The 23,759-nt window shown below is 43.4% G+C and overlaps 1 protein-coding gene and 1 long non-coding RNA gene across 5 annotated transcripts in view; one reads left to right on the forward strand and one right to left on the reverse strand.

Moving 5' to 3' along the window:
• Positions 1–884: 884 nt before the first annotated feature.
• Positions 885–14,201, forward strand: gata2a (GATA binding protein 2a). Of its 4 annotated transcripts, none has more exons than XM_034212179.1 (6): positions 885–1,155; positions 5,766–6,173; positions 6,929–7,492; positions 10,113–10,270; positions 12,241–12,366; positions 13,014–13,322. In XM_034212179.1, exons 2-6 carry the CDS (start codon positions 5,945–5,947, stop codon positions 13,320–13,322), a joined length of 1,386 nt encoding a protein of 461 aa, XP_034068070.1. In that variant the 5' UTR covers positions 885–1,155; positions 5,766–5,944. The 4 variants fall into 4 exon arrangements, with proteins under 4 accessions (XP_034068070.1, XP_034068069.1, XP_034068072.1 ...); XM_034212178.1 differs by lacking the exon at positions 885–1,155 and adding an exon at positions 5,364–5,594 and having other exon boundaries at positions 13,014–14,201; XM_034212181.1 differs by lacking the exon at positions 885–1,155 and adding an exon at positions 5,364–5,594 and having other exon boundaries at positions 10,125–10,270.
• Positions 14,202–14,287: 86 nt separating this feature from the next.
• Positions 14,288–23,759, reverse strand: part of LOC117543705 — a 59,537-nt gene continuing 50,065 nt past the window's right edge. Inside the window, exon 3 of the long non-coding RNA XR_004568599.1 lies at positions 14,288–16,247. This is a non-coding gene — a long non-coding RNA (uncharacterized LOC117543705). The remainder of the gene's footprint in view (positions 16,248–23,759) is intronic.

Below are 23,759 nucleotides of genomic sequence, written 5' to 3' on the forward strand. Positions count from 1 at the left end.
AATTCAGTCAGACTTCACATTTATTTTTCTTTTATTTCCCTTCTTTTTGTGAGCGTGTGCACTCTGGGGAGCAGGAGCCCCGAGTTGCAGAGGTCCTCCTCGCGCCCCTTGCACCTGCCTGGCTGAAGCGCCGAGCACGAGCCCAGGTCGCGTGCAGGAGATTTTAGGAGCTTTGCATGTTTTACAAAGTTGTTGTTATACTCTGTTGGATATAAAGAACAAAAAAAGGGAGGGGGTGTTTTTTAAATTCTTTAATACAGAGAAGGGGGGTCATGAAGCAAAATATCCGCAAGTCAATTATGGTCCGAGGATGTCAGTCTTTCCACGTTTTTGTGAAAATAAGAGAAACAAATATTGTTTACAACGTTTCTTGCCTTTGGTTGACTTTTATTGACTTATGAAGGACTTGGCATCACTGCTAATGTCCCATTCAGCAGCTTACCAAGTTAAAATCCAACATTTTCTGATGGCTAAAAGCTGCTAATAGCCTATTGTGTATCCGGCACCTGGGACGAGTTGGGACCAGGGACATCATTTGCCCTTGGAGAAACCCAATTAGAGATCATATTATTTAATTCCATAATTTTTTACTGCCCAGAAATTGAAATAATGTCCTAATGTCACCACTTGTATGAAATACAAGTGGTGCATGTATTGATAAACAACCCCATCTCGGCCAGTAGTGTTCTGCAGGTCACTACTGTATCCTTTGATATGAAACGATAAAATGGCGGGCCCCTCAACAAGGGCCAAGTTAAACTCTATTGATCGCCTCTCGGGAGCAGGTATGGCTGCCAGTTTCTGTCTCTCTACCGGGACCCGGAAGACAGGCTGCTGGCTGACGTGCCGTTACGTTGCTGCTGCTGCTGCAGCCTCTCACACTCAAGTTCTTTTGCTCATATTCAGAGAGGTTTGGAACCAGAGGAGGGAGACTCACACACAGCTGCTCTCTGCCGCGGTGAGAAACCGATCAGCGGCTACAGGACACCGGTTGTCCTGAGTTGTCTTTCCAGCATATTTTAAAAAGCTCGCCTGGAGACTTTTTTCTTTAGCGGTCGTTTATTTTGTTGCTCCGCTATTTATGGGGAAAGGCAACCGGAGCTGTGCAGTGAATCGGATGAAGCCACTTTCTCTGCGCAGATCACATTGGAGCAGGTAAGATAATTAAACCTACACATTAAAGACAATTTCTGAATATTCTGCTGGGAAATATTTTCCATTTAAATATCCAAATAAAAGGATATGATTACGCAGAGCTATAGCTAAGATAATTTGTTTAAAACATGTATTTTTGTATACGAAAAACATGCATTGCTTGAACGATTGCTTTCATAACAGTTACACAATTATTATTATTATTATTATTACTATTATACTGCTTTTAATGCAATCCACCTTCGTATTCATCGTTTTTTGGTCACAGCTATTCAGATATAGCCTACTTAGCAGGCTGTAAACCTCCATAACATCTGGAGAGAAAGCGGCACAATGTGGGTTTCAAAGTGTACTTTTGTTATATTCACTGGAAACGTTTCTTGTTATCTTACATACAGCTATAGTATATTTTTAAAAGAGTGACAAATAACAAAGGAGTCCAACATTCATATGAAATTCATAATTAAAGCACCTTCCAATAATAATATTTCGCCAAGCAGACTTACGTCTATTGTGGGCCATTTTCCAAATGTCAAAGACGGTCACATAAATGGTATCAACAATAAAGATTATTAGCCCCCTTTGCCGCCGCGGGCAAGGTGTTATATTGCTGAAAATGAATTAAATGTATTAGTGTATCATCAGCACGGTGTTAGTGGCGACAAAAGTGTTCAATTGTCACGCTTTATAATGCACAATGACTAGAGCGATCATCTTTCATCAGCAGAGAGAGCAATCACATCAGTACAATGGAGGGGGGGGGGGGGGGGGAGGGGGGTCCACAGGCATGCAGGAGCTGTACCTGAATGATGCTTTTTGGACTGTTTGTGCATCATTCAAATACATAAAGCTTGCAGAAAGAAGAAGTTAAGGCAGTGAGAGTTAAACATAAAGCTGTGTATTTTTGAATGAATGATTGACTGTATCTCTGAATGAGCAAACAGATTGTAACACTGCTGTTTCCTGACACTTTAAGTGAAACCCAAACAGCAGTGAGAACTTTTTCCAATATTGTTCTGTATTTATAGCTCCAATGAGGGTATTTTAGAAAGCTAAGAATGGTGTCCTGCTTCATAATCCTTTTTGTTAAGTGTGCAGTTCATGCTTTATTTCCTGCCCTATTCTGAAATGTTATTATTCTGAGCTAAATGGGGGTGAGTGCTGCTCTCATGGCCGCGTCCAGGCCCCTCTCCGGGCAGTTTTATGGCCCTGTGTCTGGGTGCTCGTATAAAGCCCCCCGGTGCCCTGGCTCGATCTAATTAGCCATGAGTAAAGGGCACAATAATGCTTCAGCTGGTTTGTGTCATTCTCTTCTCTCTGGCTCTGCTTATCTTCACAAGCCCCACTGTGGCTCTTCACACGCACACACACTCACACACACACACACACACACACACACACACACACACACACACACACACACACACACACACACACACACACACACACACACACACACACACACACACACACACACACACACACACACACACACACACACACACACACACACACACACACACACACACACACACACACACACACACACAGTCCACCTCCACTCGGGATAATGATGGATGACCGTGGCCAATGGGAACAAACAGGTAGATAAAGCCAATCCCATTTAATAACAGCATGGATCGGAATGATAATCTTGTTGTTCATTAGCCATTGTGGCTGCACAGCGATACAGTTGTTGCTCACAGTTCTCAGAGCAGGAGGTGTTGTGGGAGGGATAGTGTTCTCAGGATAGCATCCCTGCATGGTGAAACAATACTGCTGTGTCCTTGAGAAAGACAGAGGGAAAGCAACACCCCCCCCCCCACACCACCACCCTCTCCACTAACCTTCCCTCACCCTCTCCCATCTTTTGTTCCAGCGCAGATACAAATGGGATTAATGAAGGTATAAATTACAGAGGGCTAAATCCTGCTGAGTAATCCATTTGGCAAACATGCAAAACAACAATGGGCATGCTGCAGCAGCGAGCCTGACCCTCTCTGCAAGGCCCAACACAACACAACACAACACAACACACAGCTGACCACTGAAGGCTCTGGTGGCTTGTTACAGTGATCAGATACAAATATATATATTTTACTACAAGCCTTAAGAACAAGAGATTGTCTTTCATCTATTCATGCTTGGACAGAGGGACTCATTGCCTCAGTTTAAAATGTGGAACAGCAAGAACAGCAGCATACAATAGATAATTTGTACCACACATGAGATAATGAGACACAAAGATACGCATTTCTCTGTTAAAATCAGATTTTAGATTATTAACAGGACACGTGTTATTTTTATATTCCTTTAATGAGAGATGTTAGGACACTTATTTGTAATGTCTGTGCATACTGCCATCAGATGCATTTCATTTAAATACAGAGAAGGATTACACCTCAATCATCTTATGTCAAATCATGTTGGAAGATATTTTGTTTTGAAAGAACATGTTTGAACTGAGCCTTGTTGGTTATCCAAAAGCTGACTTTTCAAAATATAACCGATCACTTTTGTGTTCAGCAGTGTGCAAAATGATTTTTCTATTGTAGCATTAAAGCCCAATGACTAACTTTCTCACTCCACCTGCCAACTTCTCTCTGGAATGTGAGTTATTCAGGTAGTGGACCCTCTGCTGCCCCACATGAACTAATTTGTTGGTTTTAGGAGTTGACAAGCTCAAAGGGCTGAGCTCATCAACTCACTGCCTCTGGCAACATGCCACTGATTTAATGACTGATGACTGACACACACACACACACACACACACACACACACACACACACACACACACACACACACACACACACACACACACACACACACACACACACCACACACACACACACTATAGGCTATAACATCAGATCAGAGTGATTGTTGCCCTAATGACCTGCTCCGTGAATACCATGCCATCAGAAGTAGGAAGGGGGGGGTATTTTCACCTGGAGAATGTGTGCAGGTACTATCACAAGCTTTCACGTTACACCCCCGCAAAGTCCCACCCACCCCCTGTGATTGTGTGACGTCACGACCAGGCGTCAGCTTGGCTGCAGTCTAGGCTCCGAGCTACCTCCAATTATTCCCTGTCAATCACACACACACACACACACACACACACACACACACACACACACACACACACACACACACACACACACACACACACACACACACACACACACACACACACACACACACACACACACACACACACACACACACACACACACACACACACACAGAGAGAAACACGTGGTTATGTGCGCACGGATTTATCATTTTACGCACGCACTGCAGCTAATTCTGCAATTGTAAAAAATATAATAAAACAGATTAACAATTGTTCTCCTAGTTTAATTTGACCGTAACACTATTAACCATAACAGCATTTTTTCACACTGATGTAAAAGCTATTATAAGGCCACTAATATTGATAGGATTCTGATGAAAGTAAAACATAATAATTAATCTAATCAGAAATAAATAAAATAAGTACGCCTCTGTGGGGTCTTGATGTCTGTTTCGCCTGTTTAGTGAGTATTACATGAGGGCGTTAGAGACACTTTGACGATCCCCAACTGGTTTTAGGTGAGGCCTTGCGTCCATAGCTCATGGCAGCAAGTTAGAAAGAGGCTCTATTCGTATGTAAACTGTGTTTGATTGCCCTGTCCCCGAGACAAACCCACTGTTTTCACAGGAGGAATGCCCTGCTACTAATTAAAGACAATTAGGCGCTCCCAATTTCGGGGTCATAAATCGACTCCTCCTCTGTTGGTTTTAGAGGTGCTGAATACGCTGTTTATTTACATAACAGCAGTATGCAAAAAACAACACTTACAATTACTGCAGGTAATGTAAAGCCCAATCAGCAACATTTAGCAAATGGGTGAGAAATTCTTAAATCACTATTATGTGTTAAAAAAAATCTCAGATCATTCATATTGTTCATTTAGTTTTTTTTACATATGGGTTCATGCAGGTGAAGGCGATTTACAATAGAATACGCCTATAACGTATTATAATAGGGCATATATTGTGCACACTGAATTTCCCTTCATGTTAGATGTCTGTCTTTAGGCTTATAACTGCCGCTAAAAAAGCAGATTATCAGGGGCCGATTGCTCATTCAGTGTGAGCTTCATGAGAGAAAAAGACCCCCGAGAAATTACACTGCTGATTGATAAGTCTTTTCGGTGCGGGGAAATATAAATTGAAAGAAGGAGAGCGAGGGATGCTGAGCCAATTGTGGAAGGGATCGCTGTGATTGGCTCGGAGCTAAGCCCCGCCCTCCGTGGCTTGATATGGGAATCTAGTGGCGGCGCCAGACGCATCAGTCTGCGCCACATCTCATTAATGAGCCCGAACACTGCATGGATCAGGAGGTTTAACCATCAGAGCTGTATTTTGCCGTCAGCTGATCGGAATTGCAACAGGTATCCAGAAGTAAACATTTGTATTTTTTGTTTTAAACGAAGGGACGATATGCTTCGACTTTGAGACATCTTTGTTTCTGATTAGATAACAAATATAATTACGGACGTCTTTGCATGGAAGGAGAGATGGAGCTGCTGTTGAATTAACATTTTGTTTTCCTCTATTCGCAGGTAGATATTTGAGGATTTCTATTTCTGAAGTAGCCTAAATAAACACAGCCGCGACTTTCACAGCTCAGGAACTATATTTTAAGGAGGATTTAACTTACACCTGGAGGTAAACATAGCCTCAAAGTAGCCCCGACACACAAAGACGCCTTCAGAGGAGAAAAGAAAGGAGATCTGAAGCCATGGAGGTCGCAGCGGCCGACCAGTCTCGGTGGATGGCGCACCATCACGCGGTGCTGAACGGCCAGCACCCGGACTCCCACCACCACAGTCTGAGCCACAACTACATGGAGCCCATGGCGCCTTTACTGCCGCAGGACGAGGTTGACATGTTTCTGAACCACTTGGACTCTCAAGGGAATCCCTACTACACCAACTCCCGGGCCAGAGTCACATACAGCCAAGCACACGGTGAGATGCGCATTATACTTTATTCTAAGGACTGTGATTATAATTAACATTTAGAAAATGTAAATAATATTTATATTTGTGCATACTCATCTAGGACTAAACATAGCTTAATATAGGCTTTTAAAAAAAATCATATATGAGTGTCTGTGAAATATCTCTATTAATTTAATTTGCTACAGAACAATAACAATGCAGGCAATGTGGAGGAGGCTCATTTATTTCAAAAGTCCCTCTTGCCTTTTGGGCCAGTTCACAAACATAAAAGGAATTTCTAGCAAATGACAGCGAGAGGAAAGGGAAGTATGTCATTTAACCCCTCTGTGTTGGGGCAGGGGTTTCTGGAGGGAGAGAGAAAGAGAGAGAGCCACTTCCCGGATATAAAATAAAAACCGCAAATGTACTAATAACAATCTTTAGTCCGAGAGCTGCAGCCGAGGAGAAGCTACTTTATTGTGTTTTCTGCAGTAAATAGGCCTTTATTACTTCCATCTTTACTCGACGAGGTGTGTGAGACTACTGTCATTAATCGGAAAATATTCCTGGATAATTAACCGGCTGTGAGTGAACAAAAAACCCTATTTTAAATTTACAAGAAAGTATTTTATCTGGAACTAAATGTCGGACTCGAGTCATTCTGAATATTTAGCAGGTAAGATAAAGATCTTTCTGTAGTGTAAACTGGAAACAAGGCTTGTGGGTCAAAAATCCATTAAAATAAAAACATTTGCTAAATTTTTTATTTTTTTGCATTTCAGCTCGCCTCGCTGGGAACCAGGTTTGCCGACCACACCTCATCCACAGCCCCGGAATTCCCTGGCTGGACCCCGGGAAAGCAGCACTGTCCGCGGCCCACCACCACAACGCCTGGGCGGTCAGCCACTTCAGTAAACAGGGCCTGCACCCCTCCAGCTCCGGATACCCCTGCAGCAGCAGCACCGCTCCGGTCTCCTCGCCCAACTCGGTGTCCCACTCCAGCGCGCACCTCTACAGTTTCCCTCCCACCCCTCCGAAAGACGTGTCTCCAGACCCCGGAGCCACTTCCCCGACTTCCAGCTCGACTAGAATGGAGGAGAAGGAGTCGATCAAGTACCAGGTGCATCTTTCGGACGGCATGAAAATGGAGAGCTGCAGTCCGCTCCGCAGCGGCCTGATGAACGGACAGGGCCCGGCCACGCATCACCCCATCCCGACGTACCCTGCCTATCCCCTGCATTCAACACACGAGTACGGCGGCAGCCTCTTCCACCCCGGCAGTCTGCTCGGGGGATCCAACTCCAGCTTTACGCCCAAATGCAAGAGCAAGGCCAGGTCGACCTCAGGTGAGTCTCCCTCACAGCAGAAAGCACATTGCATTTAGCTGACGATTGTATCAATAATATAAAAAGTGAAATACATCATAAGAGGCTGACATATTAAATTCAAAAAGTGTTGGTGCATAAGTTCAACTCTTAAGTGCTTTTTTTTTAATGGCCAAGCTACAAGCGGATCAAAGGGATTTATGTAATGTGTCCAATGTGTTTTAGCTAAGTTCACAACCATAGCCTTCTTATTGTCAGATCGCGATTATAAAAGTGTGTGCACAATGCAGGAATTTACGCAGGTGTTACTATGACTTTTTATCTAGTTTTTAATGCTGATGCAAGTTTTTTTAAGTAGGGTACGACTTGTTGCTCCAGTGTGACTAAAAAAGGAATGATTTCCATATCGAGTGCTTCTCTCCTCTCGATTCAAACCTAACCTTGTCCTAACAAGTCTAATCTGTTGTCCCATCGCACTCATCGCCACTTGTAAGCTGCATACACTTAAAACAGCTTCACTTAAGTGAGGAGTTTAACTTTTAGTTAAACCGTATCGGACTAATCGGGGTCAACTATTTACAAAATGCTGGGCACTGTGGTACTGAGGCTTATTTAAAATAAAGGGAAGTTATATTATAGCTATTTTAACGAATCGATTTTTAATATTTAGCCATTGATTATTGTTATGGCGAAATGTAGATGCATTATACATTTATTAAATACTAATCTTTTTAAAGAGGATTTTACATTGAGTTTTTGATTGTCTTTGTTAAGGCAGACTAATTGTTTTCTTCTTCGTGCGAAATACTTGTTTTCTTTTTAAATGTGGCCTTTTATTGCACTTAAAAATGAAGGAGTCACGACGCCCTGGCTCCTGCCATATCCTGTATACCTCCAAGTGAACAAATCACGACCTCCACCCCGCCCACAGCTCTCCCAGTCCTAACAAAGCACAGGCGACAGAGCCCTGCTGTTTGTGTTTTTAAGCATGGCCTTGGCCCAGTGCACCGACATCAAGTGGAGGCAAACAAGTCCACTAGATCTGCTTCTAAAAGTGTATTTAAACGAATTATTGTATGCATTAAAAAAAAGGAGACCTGATCATTGAGTAATTAGAATCCACAAATTGGTTTCACATAAAAAAAAACGGGGGTAATTGTTTATAATAAAACATTCTATTATCTTACTGTCTGGATAAGCACCTGATTCAATAGACTGCATGTGTTGGGATTAATATTTAAGAAAATATTTAGACATTAATGTGCAGACATTTGAAAAGTAAACTCAGTCTAATGGCACTGTAATTTCCCTACATTGTTCCAGCTGTTGCACTTGGAATTCATGGGCAAACAAAGAGAAAAATGGCAGGCTGTTGCTCTTAATGTAGCTGTGTAATTATCAATATTGTCATCCATTGTGCCCATGCTTTTTAATACACCTGGGTAATGCTCACTGGCTGATAATGGGAGTGAATGTGAGCTGTTGTAGCAGAGAAATGTTACACTGTGACATTTAAAAAGAAGCCTGAATCAGTAAGGCATTAAAAAGGTTCTTATCTATCAAAGAGATGTCCTGTGCCAGTAATGGTGATTGATTGTTGTACAAAATGTCACAATGACATTTCAGCTGTCAGCACATATACCTTACCGTAGTGTGGCTTCCTGTTGAACTAACCCCACACCAGAGCCCCTCTCTAGCCTACCTTTTTCTCACCAAACTTCCCATTTTGTTAGTATTTCAACACTAAACATTGCATAAGACATAAATGCATCAGTCATTGTTGATGAATATTTTAGGTGCTAATGAGACCGCTTTCATGTGGTGGCTGGCCCTGCAAAACGCTTTAGAGGAAGAGAAGGGAGGTACAAAAAAAACCCAGCAGACATGCATTTCAAAAGAGACGTCGTTTTTTTGCTCAGGTCAGATTCCATTGTAGAGCGAGGGTGGGACTGCGGGTGTCGCTGGTATTATAACAGGTATAATGAGATGGTGCTCTAGGGAGAGAGGGATACCTGAATTAAATGAATCGGTCGGTTTAGCAACAGGCTGTTTGAAGTCAGTCAAACCTGAATGGGAGTGAAGAGCATGTGGGAATAACTTAAAAAGCAGGTTTTTTAAAATAAGAGTATGCGTGGGAAGTCTACTCACTTACAGGCACCGTTTAAATTAGAAACATGGAAAAAAACAGATGGATGGAGCGCCATTTCTGTATTATTAATTGCAGCCAACTGTATGCCAGCTTTTCATTTAAGTCCACCACATTTAATACCACACACTTTTGTTTCCTCTCATGGGTGCCCACCGAACTGATGAATAATGTAGTCCTAATTTGATGGTGTTTCTCATTATTCTTGTTGGACACCTCTGGACATGTTCTGGCTGTCTGCGGCCTCCCCACTCTGGATCAGTTTACATAGAGGTGTCTGTGTCAATGACAGCCATGCACACTTGGTACACCATGCACTCTGATATGGACATTGTCACCATCATGAGACAGATTTTGACTTCATATTACACGGCCATCTGGGGTCATCCATCATTGTGTTGTCGCCCGATTGGGCCGGGCAGCTGCCATGTGTTGCTTCTGAAAGACGGTGACTTTTTTAATTATATAAAATTTCTTCTTCTCTCCTCTCCCCTGAACTATATGCAGAGGGCAGAGAATGCGTGAACTGCGGTGCCACCTCCACCCCTCTGTGGCGGAGAGATGGTACGGGCCACTACCTGTGTAACGCCTGCGGACTGTACCACAAGATGAACGGCCAGAACAGACCTCTCATCAAACCCAAACGTAGACTGGTGAGTCCTCGCTTACTGCGCTTTACCCTGAGAGAAGGAACCCAAATATGAACACAAAGCAGCACAATTCCAGGAAAGTTATATTTTCCCTATGATCTTCCTGGAATTGTTTGTCCCTCTCACCCCCTGATGATCCGCCTTCATGGCCCGTTACAATACTGCTACTATTGCCATTGTTCCTGCTATCATTATTGCTGGTACTTCTGATACTGTTACTGATACCACTGCCCATGCTGCTTTAGTTAACACCATGCTCGAGTAAATGAAAAGCAGCATGGACACATAGCATTCTTGTGGAGGATGTACCACTGCTCAGCCACCTCTGGCTTTAACCCTACTGACGCCGGACACATTTCTGGGCACCATCATTAATGTAAACCTTACAATTAATCTAATTATCTTTTAAAACCGGCTTTTCTTTTAAAGCAGCTTTAATTATTTTCTTATCTATTTATTTATTGTTTTTTTGAGATCTTTGTTTTTTTGACGATTGGTATTTTAACTTCTAAAACCTTTTATTGTAAAACGTTTTTTTCTTTTCTTTTCGACAAATCCAGCTGAGGTCTAAAAATGCAAAAAAGGGCAACAAATAACCACATTTTGTTAGTGTGAATTTAAATTGTTTAATTGGTTAGTAAAAATAAAGACAAGCAAGCCAATTTTAACTTAATAAGTATCAGTAATTGAAATAAATATAATAATATGATACAAGACAGCCACTAATAATAATAATAATTACAAAACACTTTTAATAAAAAAATAAAGGGGACTAGAGAAAATTAGGTTTAGAGAGGCTGCGTAAAAATGATCTCCATGAACAATATTTTTGGATTTTATATATTTTTTTAGTTGTCCACGTCGCTCCTGCTCCTGAAAAGTCCATTATATTTTCCACTGGCTCGGCCCATGTGTCTGTAGCTTTTGCATTTTCAGCTCAAGTGTTTTTCAGAGTTGTGTTCAAAGGGGCATCCAGTTGTTTCCTATCCGGATATCTGCCCGGCCCAGATAAGGAAGTCAGGCTCCCGGCTGTTTCCGCCTTCAACCAGCGCTGCATTCTCTATGGCCGCACTGACATATACTGTAAAGAGATTATCACAACACTGGAGGAGCCGCTTATGTGTGAAGAGACAGACCGTGAGGGGCGGGGATTGGAAAATAAATGGATTTATGTTCTCCTCTTGTTTGCCATTCTCGGTGGGCAGTCTAAACGCGCTTTTTTATTTAAAATTATATATTTTATTTCGCGTTTTAAAAAAAAGAAGCCAGGGTTGTTTTTGCTTTGCAAGTTAATAGCAGCGAGTCCACCGGAGATACATTTAGAGAGGAAACTGGATGCTGCTTGCAAAGCAAAGAGCCGCGGGGTTCTTGCATGTAAACCTAATGTTTCTTATTAAGTGTGAAGAATTGATCCGCAATGGACCAGGAGCACGTTGCCATGCAGGACACCGGGTCTCACGACTTGTAGCCCAATTTTCCGGGATCAGGATAAATAGAGGGTTTACACAAGGCTCTCATTATGACATGTTAATACCAGCAGATTTATAAGATATGAAAATCAGCGAAAGGCGTGCACAAAAACATGCACCTTCTAAAAACATCTTATTGCACAAACCAAAACATTGGATCACGGTGGAGCAGTTTGCATACATGCAATCGATTTAAAAGAGGAATTATGTTTTTTTTCCCGCTTCTTTTGATGTTTTTCTGCTCATGGTTCTGCGGTCTCACGAAAACCGAAATTCTGCCGATTAATTTCGGACAAACTTTCTGTCTCTTATTGATTTCGCGCTAGCACAAAACACTCACATTCATTGCATGCTATGTCAGAGGCTTTCATAACATAAATGTTAAATGATAAGCCTCCTATTTGTGTCTGTAAACGGTGACTAGGTGTCCGCAGTGACCGATCTACAACGCGCCACTACCAACGACTCGTTATTCATGGTGTATTTTTTTTCTGCTCCCTATAGTCCGCTGCGAGACGTGCAGGCACCTGCTGTGCAAACTGCCAGACCACCATCACCACCCTGTGGAGGCGCAACGGGAACGGAGACCCGGTGTGTAACGCCTGCGGCCTTTACTATAAACTGCACAATGTAAGTAGCCTGAAAAAAAAAACACCGCTGCACTCAAGTGCGGGTTTTTGGGGAGGAAGGCGGAGGGATACTGGTGGTTAACTGGTCAAGTGGGCGGACAGCTCGTATCGATTTAGGAGCAGAGAAAGTGTGAGTGCTCACCCTGTCGAGCAGAACCCACCGGTTGCTTTTTTTTTATTAATCCATCGTTGTTTCAATGGGGGGCGTTACTCCCAGGAGAGGCTGCAGGGTGGGACTGTCATTCAGTGTAACGGCGTCGGTTACACTGATGAGGATTTGTCTGCGGCTGGTCCTTTCAGCTGCCGCCAGGCCCTCATCTCCATGTATTCATATGGACCAGGACTGGTCTGTTTGCTTTGAAATTACACAAAAGCCCCAAAACGCCCCTGACTCGCCTGTTAATGCAGCCATATATGCAAAACAACTGCTCATTAATAATAGGAGTTATTTCCCACTGGTGGGCTACCATGACACAAATGCATGTTACCCCTAATCGACAATGCATGTGACATATTCCTAGGGAAATTTTTTTTCGATTATGAGCTGCAGCTAACTGCAAAAAATATTCAACAGCTATAATGAACTATTCACAGTTTCAGTGAGTCTTTTGTCTGGCGTGCCTTGAACTAATGTGCCGTTCTCCACAGGTCAACAGACCCATGACCATGAAGAAAGAAGGCATCCAGACACGAAACCGCAAGATGTCCAGCAAGTCCAAGAGAGGCAAGCGACCAGGGGACGGCTTCGACGAGCTGTCCAAGTGCATGCAGGACAAGGCCTCTCACTTCGGCGGGGGACCCGGCCTCCCCAGCCACATGACCCACATGGGTCACCTGACCCCCTTCAGCCACTCGGGACACATGCTGCCCACTCCCACGCCCATTCACCCATCTTTCGGTCACCACCCCCACCACTCTAATCGTTCGCCGGTCTGGGCTGAACCCCTGAGTCACTGAGGCCCCTTTTGACCCAAAAACTCCTCTGCCATCATATCGCCATGAACACTAAATGGCCTCCACGTCACGCCGAAAGCTGAGCAGACATGTTGTACAGTGCGGAGGGGAGAGACCTTCAGCTGGACTTTAGGACTGAAGGTCGCGTCATGTCTGACCTCACTGATGGGACGCTGCAGAGCAGGACTTTAGCGGACTCTGTGAAGAGCTTAATATGACGAGGGGTTTCTGAGTCCCTTGGTGACCCAGGCTTGCAGGAATGGAGTGAATGGAGACGCTTGTCATTCTTTTTGCTTATTTTTACTAAGTCACTTTGGTACCCACCTCTTCATGACCCTGTAACAGGAGACTCACAAGAGGTCTTTAAAAGAACCGCTGTTTTCACCTCGCGATCGTCCCATTATATACTGAGCTACGTGCACCCTGTCCCTCCCCGGCTGCCGTCCATGTGGACAGACAAACTCTTCAGTGCTGGAGGTCTGAAGACTGGCTGACAGCACTCTCTGTTACAAACTACAGTACCCACAAACCTGTGCTCTCCTCACATGCTGGATTGTACACCCACCACGAAGCTCACCTCCTGTTTTTAATAATGGACTTTTATGGAAAAATACACAGTAAATAGAGTGTTTATAAATGCTTAATTGCTATTATTGTTGTTATATTTGATGTTATAATTATTGCTACGATAATTTATTTTCCCTCTTTAAGCTTTCGTCAAAGACAAATGGAAACTGTTATGATTTTGATTTCATGGTTATTACGTAAGAAAAACACTGACCTATCTTAGATGAAAAGTCCCTGAGCTGTACGTTTTTATCATTTTTTCCATCTCACAAAAGTAAAGGAAATAAAGGAAAATAAAGTTTAATACTAAATTAAGATCTGCCGACGCCTTGTGCGTTCAGTCTTGTCTCTTTCTAACGCTCTTACATTCACACAAACATACAGCATGAGACTCCTTTTAATGAAAAGTGCTTTATTATCAAAATCATAAGGGATATCAGATGCATCAAGGGAAGCTCTGTGATCCCTTGAGCGTGGTAATGCTTTGGTCAGGCTCCTCCTCCATCTGTGATGGCGTGTTGTTAAGAGAAGGCCTCTTTGTGGAGCTGAGGCCCCGGGCTGGACCATTGTACCCAGACAGCAGACTCCAGCGAAGGGCTCCGAAGTCACACACAGTCATACATATGCACACACCCACATGCTCATACACACACTCATGGGAAAAAAACAAACACAAACCCGATTCACCAAATTAGAACCAATATAACCCATGGCATGAAAGGTCTCTCTTTTATTTTAAATGTAAAAGTCTTAACAGATGAGTTTCAATAATTTGAATGTGACAGAAACTGAGTCATGAGTGCAGTTCAGTGGGAGAGTGTCTGCTGCAGGAGCCCTCTCTCTTGGCTGCAGTGATTGGAGTGAGAGGAAGGACAGCGGGTCTTTAGTGGGAGAAGAGGAGGAAGGAAAGGCAATCAGGCGACCTGAGCAAACACGTGGGGGTCTGCTCAGACCCTTCGCACACAGATGTGCAGGCAGCTGAGGCTGCCAGGAAGCAGGCTTTCGACTTTGTTGCTCCCTCATGTCGTCCTCTTTTTCAATCTCTTTCCTTTGTTTTTCTTTTTTCTAGCCTCTCTCTTTCTGATCTCCTATTCTCTGTTTGTCTTTTATTCTCCATTCTCCCTCCCTCTACATTGTCCTCTCTGTCTTGCCTTCGCTTTGGGCCGATTACTGTAAAATAAAGGGGCTAAAGAAACTTTAAACAGAGCCAGCCACTAATGAGTCTGCTCGATTAGGGCCAATTTGAGGTCATCATCGCCAAGTTCAGCATACCCTCACACACCCACAGCACAAACCGTCCGATTAAGCGGTCCAAGCTAAAAGTGGACCGCTACCCCTCCCTGAACCCTCCACCCTGCTCACATCTGCTGGACTGCTGTGGAGGTTGATCTGCTGGGTTTTCCCAGAGGTTGATCAGTTCAAATTAGAAATAATATTTATACAGGGACTTATGGAGGTGCTTTTCTAGTTATCCAGTGTCGCTGGAGCGCTGTGTTGTCAGCTTATGCTACATCATAGCAGCCACAACACTAACGGAGTGTCTGTTTTCACAGAGGGGGTGGGAGCCACTTGCTGAACAGCAGAGAGAAACTGCCAATAAGCAGTCTAGTCGTCTGTGTGTAGAGCATAGTGCTGCGGGTGCGGGGATGTTTGTGTGAGTGTGAGTGTGTGTGTGTGTGTGTGTGTGTGTGTGTGTGTGTGTGTGTGTGTGTGTGTGTGTGTGTGTGTATACAGGCCGTGGCTCCAGCACGTTGCGTTCTGCTGCAGGCAGCGAGCCCGCTCGGACGGGCTTGGCCGGACTCCCGGAGCTGAGAGGGGGAGACGCAGAGAGCCAGCTCTTCAATGAGGCCCTCCAGAGGGAAGGAGCAGGCCTCCCAACAATAATACAGCCAGGCCAGCGAGTCCCAGAGCCGCACTCGCCTGAACACACATCCAAACACACACATGATCCGCATGTGTACAAACAGAGAGGATGGTGTGTGACAAAGCTTCTCATGTCTGACGCAGAGGCAGTGTTTGTGGAAACCATTTCATCTCTTGGGCCTGAACAGACATTAGGCATGTGTACAATGAATGCTTTGCTAACTCTTTTGGTGGTCACCGTGTGCCACCGCTGTTTGCATTTTCTACCCAATTTAATTTAAACTGATTTATACTGTAAGGGTTTTGAATTGTTTTTTTTACTTAGAGCAACAGCTACATTGAACTACACATCCCTTCCCCACTCACATCATGAATCATGAGACACGAAAAGAGCCATAAAACAGTTTGTTACTTATCTTCACTATCAGAGAGGAGTTCCAGAGAAGAGATGAGGAGGGGAGATCTTGGATGCGCTGGCGGGGTGAACATGGTGGCCACCTAGATCAGAGCAGAGAGAGGTTTACGACTTCAACCTGGAACTGGATGTTTCAACTCATCTCATCTCTACTCCCTACCTCTTTTTCTCTCTCCACTCTTCCGTTTGTCCTCACCTCCCCAACCCCCCCAAACACCACCACCACCAGCGCTCATTCCCTCTGAGCTCCATGTAACTCTCCATTTTTCCCCTCTTCACCCCCCTACTACTTCTCCCACTCTTTTCTTGTCTCCCACTCCTCCAGTGTATTTGTTTTTCCATCAAATTGAATTAGCGGAATCAAAAGGTATCCCGACCATCCCCTCACAAAGTTGAGTTAGGGAGAGAGACATAGAAGATGAAAGGAAGTGGAGCGCAGTTCAGACGCAGGTCTCTTTGTGTGTGTGTTGTGTGTGTGTGTGTGTGTGTGTGTGTGTGTGTGTGTGTGTGTGTGTGTGTGTGTGTGTGTGTGTGTGTGTGTGTGTGTGTGTGTGTGTGTGTGTGTGTGTGTGTGTGTGTGTGTGTGTGTGTGTGTTGCAATGGGGGTTGACCTTTGCCTGGGTCTAACTAAAAAAAGCATCCCTCCTTCCTCAGAACCCCTAGAAGGATATTAAGGCTGGGACAGTATTTAGATAATACAAACAGGGGACATTTATTCCTGCCTTTGTTCGCCATAAAGTTTAGTCATTAAGTATAATGCTTGTTTGTTGACCTTGAGCAGCACTGTATGCTTTCTTATGCCATTAACTCTTAACTTTTGAATTGTTATGGCTACTGAGTCATAGAGAATGTGCTATACTCACGTCAACTTCCTCTTTTCATGGTTCAAGAGAAATTCATAGAAATACCAGTGACAGGAACATGGTGGGTACATTCAGTGAAACACCTGGTGAACACTATTCATGGGCGCCGCCTCAGATACACCATTTGACACTTGAACGAGTCTCACTCCAACTCAAATTAATCAACCATACCACGTAGCGATGATGTGATCGGAAAAGCTTTGACAGTAATAACTGTCAGTCAGAGAGCAGCAGGGCTGACAGCAGATATCACTGCGGATCACTGATGACCTCTGTCGACAGGCAACATCCTGACCTGCTAGATCTCACCATTGATCTCTCCAAATGTCAATTTCTTTTGTCAGAAATAGTCAAAAAAGTGTTTTTACTCATGCATAATGTTTGCCTCGTTTGCTTTTCACGCCTTTTACTTCTCCACTTCAGGCCCGAAATTGAAAGGGTGCTTATAGTTTCAGCTGCATACCAGACTTGACTAAGAACATGGTAGTGCAACAATTGAAGGAACAGGAAGTGAGACGTTCAAACAGGAAATACTTATGTTCTACGATTAGGACCAATTAAGAAGTTCCAACAGAGACAGTAAAAAGAGATGGATTACGAGGGGTGCCAGGATTGTACAGTACTTAAGTATAATTCTCTGCAAGGTTATATCCTGCAGGGTAACATCCTGTTTGGCGAGAGAGCCTCCCGACTAAAACCATTCTAATACTGGATTTGTACAAAGAATAGTACAGACTGTTGATAATGGGGTTAAATCATCCACAGTCGGTGTATTACCTACAGTAGATGATGGTCTGCTTGCCCTCAGTTGGGAGACACCAACAAATAATAATATCAGTAAAAGTGTATGCGATATTTGGAATAGTTTCACAGCTTGGGTAATCTGAACTAATCTTTAAAAGCAACATCTGAAAACACAAACTAAATAACTGATTAAGACAGTGGTAGGCCACAAAGTGCTATGTTGTGTAAAGTAAAATGACAGCTTTTATCAATAGGGCTGGTGTCTGTGAAGAAAGCGTGAATTCCCATTCAGAAAGACTTGTCTGACTGCTGGCTTTAGCGATACAAATATTCTTAATATAGCATTTAAAACTGATATAAATGTTTTACGGTGGCTAAATATGTATATATAAAAACTAATAAATGCTGCATTCAACCCAACTTCTAACAATCTGAATGATCCTTTTAATCACGAGGACTCTTTGAAACTGACAGACTATGCTGTAGACACAAGAGCTAACCATATGACTATTGGTGTCAACGTATTTTAAGGCAAGGCAAGGCAAGGCAAGTTTATTTATATAGCACTTTTCAACACAAGGCAATTCAAAGTGCTTTACAAAAAATGAAAGAGATTAAGAAAATGGCAGTCATTAAAAAGAAAAGCTAATAAAATAAACATTAAAAGAAAAAAATACATGGATAAAAGTTACAGTGCTGTCAATTAAACATTAAAAGAAAAAAGTACATGGATAAAAGTTACAGTGCAGTCTAAGATATGAATAGTTCAATTAAAAGCAGCGACAAAAGAAAAGTCTTCAGCCTGGATTTAAAAGTAGTCAGAGTTGCAGCGGACCTGCAGGTTTCTGGGAGTTTGTTCCAGATATTTGGAGCATAATAACTGAACGCTGCTTTACCATGTTTAGTTCTGACTCTGGGGACAGAAAGCTGACCAGTCCCTGAAGACCTGAGAGATCTGGATGGTTCATAATTTAGCAGGAGGTCAGAAATGTATTTTGGGCCTAAACCATTCAGTGCTTTATAAACCAGCAGCAGTATTTTGAAATCTATTCTTTGACACACAGGAAGCCAGTGTAAAGACTTCAGAACTGGAGTGATGTGATCCACTTTCTTAGTGTTAGTGAGGACTCGAGCAGCAGCGTTCTGAATTAGCTGCAGCTTCCTAATAGATGTTTTAGTGAGACCTGTGAAGACACCATTGCAGTAGTCCAGTCTACTGAAGATAAAAGCATGGACAAGTTTTTCCAAATCCTGCTGTGACATTAGTCTTTTAATCCTAGATATATTCTTTAGGTGATAGTAGGCTGATTTAGTAACTGTTTTAATGTGACTGTTGAAACTCAGGTCAGAGTCCATGACTACACCTAGATTTCTGGCTTTATCTGTTGTTTTGAACATTGCACACTGAAGCTCAGCGCTAACTTTTATACGTTCTGCCTTGGCTCCAAAAACCATTACCTCAGTTTTATCTTTGTTTAATTGGAGAAAGTTCTGACACATCCAGTCATTGATTTGTTCAATTCACTTACTCAGTGTTTGAATTGGAGCATAGTCTCCTGGTGAAATTGTTACGTAAATTTGTGTGTCATCTGCATAGCTATGGTAACTTATTTTGTTGTTCTTCATTATCTGAGCCAGTGGTAGCATGTAGATGTTAAAGAGAAGAGGCCCCAAGATGGAGCCTTGAGGAACCCCACATGTCATATTTGTCAACTCAGATGTGTATTTACCTATAGAAACAAAGTTGTTTCTGTCCTTTAAGTAGGATTCAAACCAATTTAGAACTGTTTCCGAAAGTCCCACCCAGTTCTCCAGTCGGTCTAGTAATATGCTGTGGTCAACAGTGTCAAACGCAGCACTGAGATCTAATAATACTAACACTGAAGTTCTGCCACTGTCTGTGTTTAAGTGGATGTCATTAAAGACCTAAAGCTAACTTGAGATTAAATCTGCATGTATTTTGAAACTGAAGCATGGTTAAAAAGAAAGAAGTTGTTTATTAACAAGTAAGTGTCAGCATTTTTAATTTGTAGAAGTCAAATGAAGTGTATTTTTGCCCCCAGAGACCCCTTTCTGACATTTACACAAGCATGTGAGGGAAAGAAGAAGTGAAAGAGAGAGTGTTTCACATCATTCATCGATGACTTGAGTTAGTCCTTATTGCCACAGTTTGTGGTTTTGAAGAGGAGTCTGGGTATAGTCTTCTAAAAATAAAATATGTTAATGAGTGTGTAGGGTTACAGGTCTTTGTGGCCTCTATGTTGTGCCCCCAGATCAAAACCCCCTCTCTACTGGGGATGGTGCTTGCTACAATCATATTATGAATTAGCATCAATCATCTGACAATTTTTTTGCATCTCACATATTCTCTTCTACAGTAGTCGAGTGTGTAATCTGTTGTCAGAAGCCAGGTGTGGACACGTATAGCTCCCCTCCCTCGACTCACCCTGAAAATGAGGTCAGTCTCCTCTCACCTGGGACAGGGTGCATTCAGGATGTTCACCTGGGACAGGTAGTGTTCTCATTCATGCCGCGTTCTGCTGAGCGGAGGCCCTCCTGCTCACCTGCTCCGACAGACAAATTCATCCCCACTGTCTGAGGACAAATGAGCCCATTCATCTGGAGGCTCCCATTGACAAACGGGGGGGCAAGTACAGTACTAATGCCTGGGAGGGCTCAGGGGAGAGGGCGTCTGGACCTGCCATCCTCTTCCTCGCCCATATCCCTCGCCATTCCCAGCCCCCGCCCCACTCCACTCGCTTTCACTGGCAGGTAACTGGAGAAAGGCATGAGTGGGGGAGTCCAGGGCACCTTGGCCCAGGTCCAGATCGAGAGGATGGGACCCAGGTGCCTCTACCCCTGGATGGATCCTCTGGACCCTCCCACAGGGACGGATGACCAGACAGAGGACGGAGGACGACAGGAGGAGCCCGCAGAGACCGGCCGTGCCCCGCTCAGAATCCCAAGCTGTTCAGAGCGCTATTGTAAACGAACGGTAGATCCTTGTGTGGTGGATTAAGTGACAGCGCTGCTCTGTAGATGCCCTGAATACACTTTCAAGCCTGCTTCATTCTCATGAGCCGAGTTGTCCTCACAACAAAGCAGAGCTACTCTTAGTGTATTCAAGTATTCAGGAGCCTCTAGATTACTTGCTTGCAGGATACACTTCGGCTTATCAGAGGCTTGAGAGAATCATCCCCTCGGGGAAATTATCTTTTCATTCGGCTGTTATATTCTTCATTCTCATACACATGCATCAATGTGGAGAGAAAGAAAGGTAGCTCAGCTCAGCGCCTGAGAAGTTGGGGTTTGGTGCCTTGCTAAAGAGTAGCTCAGCAGTGCCTAGGAAGTGAACTTACTCCTCTCCACATACTGTACTTGGTCCATGCAGGGACTTGAACCGACACTGCAGATGGTTTGTTACGCATCGTCTTAGAAGCTGTTCGAAAAAAGGGCCCACTTATAAAACATACAGTTGCAAGAAAAAGTATGTGAACCCTTTGGAATTACCTGGATTTCTGCATAAGTTGGTCATAAAATGTGTTCTGATCTTCATCTAAGTCACAACAATAGACAAACACAGTCTGCTTAAACTAATACCACACAAACAATTATATGTTTTCATGTTTTTAACACACCATGTAAACATTCACAGTGCAGGGTGGAAAAAGTATGTGAACCCCTAGGCTAAAGACTTCTTCAAGAGCTAATTGGAGTCAGGAGTCAGCCAACCTGGAGTCCAATCAATGAGACGAGATTGGAGGTGTTGGTTAAAGCTGCCCTGCCCTATAAAAAATACACACCAGTTTTGAATTTGCTATTCTTAAGAAGCATTGCCAGATGTGAACCATGCCTCGCACAAAAGAGCTCTCAGAAGACCTACCATTAAGAATTGTTGACTTGCATAAAGCTGGAAAGGGTTACAAAAGTATCTCTGAAAGCCTTGATGTTCATCAGTCAAGACAAGTTGTCTATAAATGGAGAGAGTTCAGCACTGTTGCTACTCTGCCTAGGAGTGGCCGTCCTGTAAGGATGACTGCAAGAGCACAGCGCAGAATGCTCAATGAGGTGAAGAAGAATCCTAGAGTGTCAGCTAGAGACTTAAAGAAATCTCTGGCACATGCTAACATCTCTGTTGACGAATCTACGATACGTAAAACACTGAACAAGAATGGAGTTCATGGGAGGACACCACGGAGGAAGCCACTGCTGTCCAGAAAAAACATTGCTGCACTTTTGAAGTTTGCAAAAGAGCACCTGGATGTTCCACAGCACTACTGGCAAAATATTCTGTGGACAGATGAAACCAAAGTTGAGTTGTTTGGAAGGAACACACCACGCTATGTGTGGAGAATCCAAAGGGTTCACATACTTTTTCTTGCAACTGTATACTTGGCAGGTGATTGGATGAAACATCAGTCCATCAAACTCTCACTGAAGCCAGTTTGGAGAATAGCCAGTAATATAGTTTACTTTAAGAAAAACTGTCAGAGCAGTTCTTTGCTCTTCTTTCTTTATGTTGTATTTATAATTTTGTCATCTTTTACGGAACTGCACGATAGAGTCCAAAACAAATGTCCTTTGAATGACAATAAAGTGTATCATATCTTTCAATTAATTAAAGCTGAAGCCGTTATGCTAACCCTCTTTAGCAGCCACCATTTTTGTTTTGAATACAGAAACAGACGCTCTGGTTCCCAAGCCAAGTCCCCGCAGACTGAGCCACTGCCGCCCAGATGCTAAGTCCCACAGAGGAGTCAGGCGGCCGGTCAGGGCTCATTGCAGTCCTGCTCCCAACTCATGCACAAACACTGAGGGAGGTGAGGGCATTCCTAGCTGACTGTTCTGAATGTTTATCCTTTTTCTAGATTTCTACTGGATTGTGTTGTGTCTATGACTTTACTTTACCCAGTACTTATCAGGTTAATTCATAAACAAACACACACACAAACACAAGACAGTCTTTTAAAGAAAAAACAATAAATGAAACAGTGTGCTGAGTTTTACAAAGCGAAATATGATTAAACCACTATGGGGCCACGGGGGCATTTTGGAGATCCATGAGAAAGAGGAAAATGTTATTTCTAAAAGGCAAAATTGTGGATATGCAGAGCTCTTTTAGATCCGAACAGCAGATACAAATGAAGAAATAACCTTTTGATAACTATTACTGTGTCAACGTTTTATTCTTTTATAAGATTAGGCTGAATAAGAGTAAGCAGAAGTTTAACACGTCCTGTTATTATTGATAAGCAAGATCAGGGAGACTACATCCGTCACATGCATTACCTCGATCGCCTTCAACATTAATGCATTCCACGACAACCTGCTCTCCAACCGTTTCTCCTTATGTCACTTTTGTTTTACTTTAAACCAGTTTGAGGACAGGAGACGTGCAGATCTGCCACTTACCAACACAGACGATGCCTGAATTCATCGTAGACGGAATTTATCAGTGGCATCACACATGCACATACACTCACTCACACACGCACTGCAGGCCTATCTGTTGAGGATCGGCATGAAAAAAGGCGATGTGCTCACTCATTGGCTCAGTGGGATGTTGCAACCCCAGCGCCTAACTGGTCCTTATCTCCCCTGAGCAGACTGCACAGCTTGATATGCATCTGTCATATTTGTCGGAAAGAAAAGACACCGCGGCGAGAGTGCGATGAGTCAAAAAACGGGCCAGTGACATAAACTCGCTTCCCTGCGGTTTCTGCATGACCGTGATTATTTTGCTTGGGTTCCCTGGTTGAGGAGACAAAAACGCTCAATACATTTCTGGATGCACGACATTTAGCGCTTGTAATTCCAGTTTTCTCGATATACTCCTCATCCAGCTGCGCTTACATGTCTGCACAGGTGTACATTTTGTCCTGTAAGAAAAAAATCCAACAGCAGATTGTCATCATTCCATCATGGCCATTACCATGACGACAGATAAGGCCCTGTCCTCTTGTCGTCATAGCGGCCTTGCATCAGCTC

The sequence above is a fragment of the Gymnodraco acuticeps genome, unplaced genomic scaffold (genome assembly GCF_902827175.1).
Source record: "Gymnodraco acuticeps unplaced genomic scaffold, fGymAcu1.1, whole genome shotgun sequence".
Taxonomy (NCBI): domain Eukaryota; kingdom Metazoa; phylum Chordata; class Actinopteri; order Perciformes; family Bathydraconidae; genus Gymnodraco; species Gymnodraco acuticeps.

Excerpts from the sequence above, each read along its gene's own strand:
- gata2a (XM_034212179.1), top strand. The coding sequence starts at position 5,945 with ATGGAGGTCGCAGCGGCCGACCAGTCTCGGTGGATGGCGCACCATCAC. Across the intron at positions 6,174-6,928 it reads CACATACAGCCAAGCACACG|CTCGCCTCGCTGGGAACCAG; the intron begins GTGAGATGCGCA and ends TTTGCATTTCAG. Across the intron at positions 7,493-10,112 it reads CAAGGCCAGGTCGACCTCAG|AACTATATGCAGAGGGCAGA; the intron begins GTGAGTCTCCCT and ends TCCTCTCCCCTG.